General features: G+C 43.5%; 1 protein-coding gene across 1 annotated transcript in view; it reads left to right on the top strand.

The window, feature by feature from the left end:
* Positions 1-6015, top strand: part of GGH (gamma-glutamyl hydrolase) — a gene marked incomplete at its 5' end in the record, with an annotated part of 17421 nt that extends 11406 nt beyond the window's left edge. The window contains 4 exons of the mRNA XM_025041113.1: positions 1-64; positions 147-237; positions 4039-4176; positions 5644-6015. Coding sequence (XP_024896881.1) covers positions 1-64; positions 147-237; positions 4039-4176; positions 5644-5765 — 415 coding nt within the window. The remainder of the gene's footprint in view (positions 65-146; positions 238-4038; positions 4177-5643) is intronic.
* Between the last annotated feature and the right edge of the window lie 3699 nt (positions 6016-9714).

Here is a 9714-nt window from a genome sequence, read left to right as displayed (position 1 = left end):
GTTGCTGTCGTTAGCAATAGAACCTCTGACTGCAAATTTCCACAAGTGGAGCCTCTCCAAGATGGTATCACATTAATTACATAATGAAATTAATGCGCTTAGATTAATTATAGGAGTAATTATTTTGCTTTATTTTTATACTCTAGAATTTTACGAAGAATGCAAAGTTAAAGGAGTTTTTCAACGTACTAACTACAAATACAGATGGCACGATTGAGTTTATTTCAACAGTGGAAGGTATATATCACTGCACATTTACATTTTTTCACATTATGTTTATATTTATTAATTTTGATTTTATAGTCTTCTTATGAATGCAATCATGTTAAGTTTGGGGTTCGAAGATGGAAGTTAGGGCACCTGTGGAGACAGATGTGATTAGCTGTGGTCTGCTTGGGTCACCTCCCAGAATGGGTGTGAAGAAGAGAAGTGGAGGGGAGAGGGGGAGCGGGTGAAGGAGCGAGTGGGAAGGTGGCTGCTCTTTCCAGCCGCACCGCACGTTATGCACCGTGACAGATCCTCCTCCGGACAGCAGCAAAAGGTGGAACCGACGTACAGAAAAACATCTTCCTAAATGCTTTTTTGGTGAAGTGGCAAGAAATTAAGGATACTCAGGCCCAGATCCCAAGAGTTACGGGAGTGTGTAGGTGGGGCCGCCCAGAAGGAGGCCGTCTGTGGTTTCTACCAGCATCTGGAATGCAAAGAGCACCAGCTGTCTCGCTTGGTTTCGAACCGAGGCCCTCTCACATGTCAGGTGAGCGTGATGGCCACTACGCCAGGGACACCCGCTGACGTGGAGTATCTACATGAGCATTATTATTAAATGAGAACTCGAAGTGAAGCTCAGGACCCCCCTCCAGGGAGAGGACCCCATGGAGCAGGACCTGAAGGCTACACTCTCAACAAATCCTGCCCGCAGAACTTTGAGGAGAACTGCCCGTCTTGGACCGCGGCAGTTGGGGAGTCGGAGTGGTGAGTGAGCTTTGAGCACTCATGATGGCAGGCTGGTCGAGCGCGGCCTACGTTGTACTAACTGGGAAGTTTGAGGAATTTCAGTCAAAAATTTTGTTTAAACTTGGCTCAGACTGAGAGTGGTCCCACACGCATGGCAGAAGCAAATATAAATAATTCTTTCTGGAGGAACTTACATTTATTGCAGACCTCAAGGAATTTCCATATTAGGAAGTTTTAAGGAAAATGAACAATTCATAGCCAGAAAATCACGAAGGTACAAGGAAGCAAAATACCGTGAATGAGAACTTGCAGAAACAATAGGCGGGCAGTTGGTGAGGCTGGTGAGTCCTGCCTGAGGCCAGGGCGCTGGAGTGGAATGAACCGGAGTGAACTGGAAGTGGCTCAGGTCGTCCAGAGATTGGCCATGTCACTGGCTTGCTTGTGGGGGGAGGTCAGACATCTAAGGATTTAGAAACAATGTCTGGGGAATTCTGGGGAAGGTGGATCAAAACGGTCTGAAGTGAACTTACCTGAGCTTACCATTTTCTCTTGAACCAGTTCCCTTCCTGTAGTTTTTACTTCAGTCAGTAGCTCTGCCATTCTCAAATCATCCCAAGTTAGAGCCCTGGAAGCTGTCTGTGGTTCGTACCATCCTTCTCCACATCTGAAAAATTTCTACGCCCCAGATCCTTCTTGCACATGTGACCTGTCTATTCAGCCTACCCCGGGCGTACTTCAGCATTAACCACCTTCTGCCTGGATTGTCGCATTCACCCCCAAGTCTTCCTCAGGCCCTCCAGCCAGCTGCTGCTGACCCCTCTGAAATACCAGTCCGATTGGAATACTTGAGGAAAACCCCACAGCGGCCTGTCAGCACATGGGGGAAAAAGTCTAGCTTTGCCAGGTCGTTTGCCATTTGCCGTGACCTCTCCCGGCCGGCATCGCTAGCCTGTCCTGTGCATCCTGTTTAGTACACACAGTGACACGTCTTGCCCGGTGCTTTCCCTTATGTTCTTTCCTTTCTGAGAAGCTCCCCTTCCTCCCCACTGCCTTCTCCCGACGTGCTCTCGCTACCCTCACAGTCAGGTCATGGTCGTCTCCAGAGGCCGCCCGCCCGTCGTTCTTCCTCCCACGTCTTCGGTGCTCCTCCTTCCTCCTTGCTCTGCTACCTAAGAATGTCTGTTTTTGCATTTATTTGCTCATGTGCTATCTTCCCCCAAGACTAAGCTCATCAAGAGCTGGAACTGCATCTTATTCTTCTTTGTAATTCCAGGACTTTATATAAATCTGTAGATGTCAAGTTAATGGCTGATTATTTAAATAAAAGAGTGTTGGGTTGGAAGTTAGGAAATCAGTTTCCATGTTGGTTCTGCTCCCGGCTGTGGCATCGTACCAAGCGCATTTGGAAGTTTTATCACCTGCTAGATGGGAACACTTACGATGCTCCGTAATGTGCATGTTTTTATTTTCACCCTTCACACTTTAAATTAGTGAGGCAGGGCATGATTCCTGCAGTTGTCAGGGACCTACCTGATCTTTCAGTAATGCAGTTTGCTAAGGAAGTGTGAATCCCACTTGTTTCTCGGTGTCAGTGTATATCTCCATCCATCCATCCGTCCATCCATCCACTCATTCAATAAATCCTTGTTACAGTTTATTGCTTAAGACATTTCTTATCCTAAATAATACTTTTCATGTCTCAAAGGCATATATTAGAACATCTCCTTTCAGTTGGTTGTGTCACAGTTAATTTTCTAGTCATCCAGCCTGCGGGTCTCCTTCTGGTAGCTTCGCCTGTCATCTCAGATGAGAGAGAAAGAAGGTAGGGAGAAGGGTTGTGAGGCATAGCTGGGTGCTGGTAGGTTATTTCCCCTTCTGAACACCACAAAGGCTGGGATAAAATACCTTTCTGTGACGTGATCTCTAGTGGCGGACCCTTTGGGATGTGAAAGGACAGCGCTCTTTCCCCTAGATATCTCTGTTTTTAGCTAATTCTCTTTATTTCCCAAGTACTTTCCCATGGTTGTCATGGTTATGATTTTAAAACAAAAATAATAGAGGGAAGCTTTTTTTTTTCAATTAGAATGAGGAAAGGAATATGTGAAGAAACGAGTACACACATTTTTCAGAAGGTAAATATTACTCATATTCATGTTTTTTTAAAAAATGGGTGGTGAACACACAGTGCAATATATATATGCCTTACTGTTGAATTGTACACTTGAAACTTACCGAATTTCGTTAACCAGTGTCACCATAATAAAAAATAAATTAAATAAATAAAATTATGGAATTTTTAAGACATGTTTAAAGTAGAGAGAGTAATATGATGAACCTCCAGATACCTATCTCTAAGCTTCAGCAGCTGTCAACCTATCTGTGGCCATTCTTGTTTCATACCTGCTTTTCCTCATGTTTATTTTTGGAAGTAAATCTTAGCGATCATATAATTTTCATATATGAAGACATTTAAAAATTCTAAAAATAATTGAACTATATTACCAAAACTCACACCAAATTTAAACTTTATTTTTTTTTATTTTTTCCAAATTTAAACTTTAAAAGACTATTTTAAAAATTGGTACTGTGAAGTCATGACTGCGAGAGACACAGTTTAGGCTGAGACAAGCTGGTGTGCTTACGTAAAAGAACACCAAAGAATGCTGGCATAGTTCATTCTCACTGGGATAAGTCATTAACGGGAGGGCACGAAAGTGTGATGTGAAGTCGCAGGGAGGGGAAGAAGACCCATCACGGAAGAAACTGGGGTCACTAATTGAATGTGTACTTGATTGTTGAACCGGGACATCTGCCGCGGCTCAACTCTTTTACTCTAATTTGATGATCTAGTAAAGTGAATTATCTTACAAATCGTAATATGTCGAAAATCAGTGAAATACTGTATTGTGAATTTTTACATTGACTGTGAGCTGAAATTGTTTTGTGTCTGAGAATGCAGATAATTTTACTTTGACATAGTGAGTTGAAAATAATGTTTTAAATAGGACGTAAAACATAATTTATAGGTGACATCATAGGCTATTCTTACAGCTTGTTCCTTACCCGTTTGTGTTCTTCATGCAGGGTACAAATATCCAGTATATGGCGTCCAGTGGCATCCAGAGAAAGCTCCTTATGAGTGGGGAAAATTTCCGGGAATTTCTCACGCACCTAACGCTGTGAGGGCTGCGTTTTATTTAGCAGACTTCTTTGTTTCTGAAGGTAATATGTGGGCATATAATTTTATCACTCTGTTGGGGTAACTTTAAAGGAAATTGCCCCCTCCCTGAACTTTTACATACTCTTGCTCTGTAATAGTCCTGTAGGTTTAACTTTTAAAGAAAATTAAATCATGTGAAAGCCCTGAAATTGAGGCGTTAGGCATTCAGAAAAAACCAGGACAGCGATTTCACTTCTAGTATTACACACTCTAAAGTGGGTGGAATTCTTGAACAACGGCATAAAGATTGTTGAATTCATTTTTCTTTCTTGCATACTTTTTTAAAAAAAAAATATTCTCCCTTGTTACTCTTCTTTTTAGGAATAATGCCTTAATTATAATTTCTCTGAAAATTAGTTTTCCAAGACAATTATATAAATTGAGTATATAGTCGTCAGTCTGATTTTAAGGCCGCTATCTGTGGTCTTTGGCACGTTAGAGAAGTGAATAAGCTTTGTGTTTTCACGATGAAAACATGTTTTATTGCTATCTCAGGTTGATGAGTAAAATCGAGAATTTAGCTGTAGATGGTTATGTTTTAGTTGAGTGATTCTGGGGTAAGACAGCGCGCCAGACACAGTGAGCCAGGGCAGAGCGTCACTGACGAGGCGTGGCCACAGAAAACCTCAGTGGGCCTGGTTGGCAGCTGGCTCCAAGCTCGGCCTGGCTCCAGCCCTCGGGCCCTCACTGGCCAGTAGAGTGCTTCCTCCTGGTTCACTCTGGTTTAGAATTATGCTCAGTTGAATGGGTAGTTTCATGACAGAAAACCTAAAAATAGTCCTTCCATGTGCCCGATCAGTCCCAAGAAACGTTTTCCTGCCATGTGTACAGGAGTCAGTGAGAGAAGCAGTGGGCAGAGCAGGGTTTGCTGCAGTATTTTCACATGGCAGGGCTGTGTGTTTGGTCTTTATTTTTTAATATCTTTCCTTGTAAACATGCCATAAACGCCTATATGTACTTTATTTTGACTTTAGGATAAACTCTGAGCCTTCACCTCTCCGCATCCAAACTTTAGCCATGCCGACTGCTCTGTGCCTTTGAGTTTTTCACATTTCTGCCTTATCTGTGGAAATTACATCATTGCTCCACCTGCCTCAGCTTTGCCAGTCTCTCCATCCTCTTGAAGCATCTCTGTGAAGATAAGCATTGCAATTCTGTGGTTACTGGAACCTTGCCCTGCTTAGGTTTCTGCCACCAGGCTCTGCATCAAATCTTGTACACAGTCAGCGCTTACTAAGTGTTTGCATGAATGAGGGAGCAGGAGCCACGTTGGATCTGGTGCAGGGCAGATATAACTGCTGTATCAATAGTAGCCACATCAGATGCTGCTTTATTTGAGGGAAATTTTTTTAGGCATGTCTCCTTTTGGTGGTGTTTTTCCACTTAGTAATGCTGATTATAGGATATTATAAAGTAGTCTTTTGAAAACTTTATTCTGTCTTTTAAAAAATTTATACTTTTTCTTGCAGCTCGGAAAAACAGTCATCATTTTGAATCTGATGTTGAAGAAGATGAAGCACTGATTTATCAGTTCCATCCAGTTTACACTGCGAATATTTCTTCATTTCAGCAAAGTTATATATTTAATTGATAGCCTTCAATATGTTAACAGGAATTTCAAATAATTCCATGATTAAACTGTTGTAATAACTTGCTACTCATGTCAATAATAGCCATATAGATTCCTTTTCTACGATACTGGCTCTGATTCATCATTCAGTATATTTGACTATATCACATTCGATAATCGGTGAAGAAGATAAATAATCACAGTGTATTTCATGGGAAAGCTTTCTTTTGTCTCAACATTAGAGAAAATAAATTTATTGAAAATATAAGTATTTTATTTTGTCTAACTGATTGATTCCAGAAATAAATACCACCCCTACCCAGCCAAACCAGCCTTGCTGAAGGCTCTTTAAATCCTACCTCGAGTTCACTGTGATGTCTTTGTCTTTTGCATTTTGTGTGTGTGTGTGTGTGTGTGTACACATACATATATTGCCCTTTCTGCTGTTTTAGCTCCACAGTTAAAGTCGCACCTGAAAGCAGAGTCTGTGTCTTGAACATTTCATCTCCCTCAGTGTCTAGCATAGTAGGCCCTCAATAAGTACTGCGACTATTTATGAATGAACTTTTTCCCATGGAAAAGAATTTGAAAACTGTCATACATTTACTTGGGTACATTTTAATATATTTCTCAATCTATGCTTGCCTCCCATCCCTCACCATCCTGTGTACCCTCACAGACTGAAACGAAGGGATTCCTGGAGGACAGCCAAGCAGGAAGGATTTTTCGAGCTGTTTCTGATAGACAGTGTTTATGCATCTGTTCTCCTTAGTCATCCAGAGCTGCTGCTAAAGTGGAAGCAGGGAGTGATGAAGGAAGATGATGGAGGAGATGATGAATGAGTTCATGTACAGACAGGTAAGGACAGTAATCCGAAGACACTGAGGTAGACCATAACCTTTGGACAGTAAGGCTGAGCAGAACACAGAAATTAAAAGAGACCAACACAGCTAAAAAGGACTTTGATAGAAGTGTGGCAGATTTAGCTTCTGTCTGTGAGCACAAGGATTCTTCATTGAGTCTTATTGTTAAATGTGCCATTTCTGGCTGATTTCGTGTCTCTCGCCACTAGAAAAAGGTAGTGACACTTATACTGCCAGGGCTCTTCATCCCATTTGTTTTGAAATAGTACAGATCTGCATGTCTGTCAAGTTCTCTAATAACATTTAATCCTGACTATCATCACCCAGGATGCTGTAACATCCACACTTCTGCCTGTGAATACTGGCTTCCAGCCTCTGATTGCTCCCAGAGATTCTCACTGTGCTTCATTAATGATGAGCACACATGCAAAAAAAAATGTGAATCATTTGTTTTTCACTCATGCTAAGTTTTCCATTTTTCCAACCATTTTTTTTTTTTTTAAAGTCTTTATGCTGGAATCACTTTATTCTGAGAACGGAATCTCTCACAGTTGACACCTACCCCCTGCCCCCACCGTCCCCGCCTTCTACACACCATCCCCTGAAGGAGGCCAGGCAAGGGGCTTGAGGACAAGTGAGAAGAACAGTCCCATTTGGGCAGGAATGTCTGTCCCTCTGTCCCTCAGGTAGCTTGGTTTAAGACTGACCCAGCACAACCTATATCAATGATATAGCAACCTATTGCTATATCAATGGCAGCAAGAGGGGACATGAATTAGAAGTGCCTGTTGATGTCACTGAACAAGAGTCAGGAAAGCCCTGGGAGGAGACGGGTGGCAACCCCTGAAAGACTGCCCGACACATCGTGTGGAGTCTGGGAAGGAGTGGAGTGACCGACCATCTTGAGTGGCTGGAGGCATGGAGGCTAAATGCTGGGTGTTGCTACCCCACCACCTCTGCAGGCTGTGACCCGGAGCTTGACACTGTAGTTGGAAGATGAGTAAGAGCCCATATGGGCCCACATATGTGGCTCAAGCCCAAGGTCATGGTTGATCTCCAATAGCCCAGATCCTGTGCCTATCACAAAAGTCAGAAAATCAGCATAGCGACACTATTCTGGCTACCCGATCTCATGCGGTCCCATGAAAGCAATACTGTCGGGTGGCTTTCCTGGAACTAGAGTCTGGCCACAGGACCCGGGGCAATCCCATAGGCATGAATCCCAGAGCTGCTCAGGGCCTCTGGACAGAACAGAGCAGTGTTGGACAGCACCTTGAAGGGGAGAAGTGGGAGTTAGGGCCCTGCAGGTCTGGCCAGGCTCCGAGTGTCCTACCCACTTAGCTCTTCCATGGCTGCCTTGTCACCATTAGGTACCTACGAAATGTTGACCTAGGTGCTTCCTGCGACCAAGACCCCCACACAAGACCAGGTCCAGGCTTGGGGAACCTAACCCAGATAGCACTTCTGGCCCTGCTCAGTCCCAGGCACAAGAAAGGGGATCAGACAACTTTGAGGAAGGTGCTCCAAGTGTGGGGACCCCCGATGGGCAAGATCCAGAGCGTGGGCTCTACCAGCCTGAGTCTAGGTGATACTGCCTTGCCAGGAGGGGCCCAGGGCCAACGGCTGCTTAGACAAGTAAACGCTCAGAGGTATCAGAAAGTTTGTTCCTGAATACAAAGTATGGATGTCCCCTCTGTCCTGTGCTTAGAGAGGATACCCCTTACAGACCCGGGACCCCTGGTTGGGCCAGTTCATGGCTCCAGTCAGCTACTCATTTGCTGGAATGGGTTTGTCAGCTGAAACATATTTACTACCGCTGCTGGTCTGGAGTGGTGCTTTTCAAACTTCTACGTACATAGGAGTCACACGGGATCTTGTGAAAATGCAGATTCCTTTTCAGTAGGTCTGGATGGGGCCTGAGGATCTGCGTGTCTAGCCAGCTCCTGAGTGATGCTGATGCCACTAGTCCTCGGGCCACTGTGAGCCTCAGGGATCCTGACTTCTTTGTCAGCAGGAGAGGAGCACAGGCTGAAAGACAAAGTGCCAGTGAGGGCGCACGAGGTTAGGAGAAGTTAAAGGAAGGAAGAACAAAAGGAGGGAGGACCGGTTTAGTGTCGCCTGTTTTGCTACACGTGACAGACAGCTAACACGGATCCTTTCCAGCCTACAGCCAGTTTCCGGGCCTGAGGGTTTTGGGGGAACAAGCACCAATGTTCTTAGCTCCAGCTTTGCCCTTTCTCTGACCCGTGTGGAACATCTCAAACGGAATGGCAATGTTGAACGTAAAGGACAGGCGCCGTCGCTCGTTTCTGTTCAGCCGGATGTTTCTGAGTGCCTACAGTTTGTGTAACTTGAGGCCTGGCACGAGATGTTTCGTCAAGGGAGGTCGGCCCTCTCCACTTACACACTGCAGAGTAGGAAAATCCTCAGTGTGTCGTCGGGCTGAGTTTCCAGGGTTTAGGTGGGTTAGGATGGTCCTGTAGCTTCTGCACAGTGATGACCCATGCTAAGGTATTCAATCCCAGTACCTGGCACATAGTAGGCCCTCAGAAAGTGCCCCTTCTCTCACTTCCCCTCCTTCCTTGCATTAATGGAAGGGTTCTACATACATGCTGGTTCTTTCTGTCTTACCCATCAGAACGGCAAGGAAATACACCGTTTTCTCATATGAGAGACAGTAAGAGAAAAGCGTCTTTTGCTCCTTAGAAACAGAAGCTTCATTATTATGTAGCTTGTAATTTTATGCCACTTAAATTTCTTTCTAAAATGAATGAAATTTTTATTCCATATAACATTTTCATTCTAATAGTAGTTGAAAACAAACCAACGTATTTTGCAGGAATGAATCAGGAACACTAGATGTCAGGAGAGAACCAGCTAACCTAATATTTAACTGGTGGTGTTTACATTCAACCATATAGAATTGAAGATTTTAGGAGATTGCCTGCAAACTAAAGAACATCTCATAGTACAATTATTATATTTATTTAAATACTAACGGTTTATTGAATCATTATGTTGTACATCTAAAACAGATTATATCAATTATCTTAATTAAAAAATACTAATGGTTATATAAACATAGATTTATACATAATATTAGATGT

The sequence above is a fragment of the Pteropus alecto genome, unplaced genomic scaffold, assembly GCF_000325575.1.
Source record: "Pteropus alecto unplaced genomic scaffold, ASM32557v1 scaffold87, whole genome shotgun sequence".
Taxonomy (NCBI): domain Eukaryota; kingdom Metazoa; phylum Chordata; class Mammalia; order Chiroptera; family Pteropodidae; genus Pteropus; species Pteropus alecto.
The sequence above is the reverse complement of the archived record's forward strand: the minus strand, read 5'-3'. Positions and strand labels throughout refer to the sequence as shown.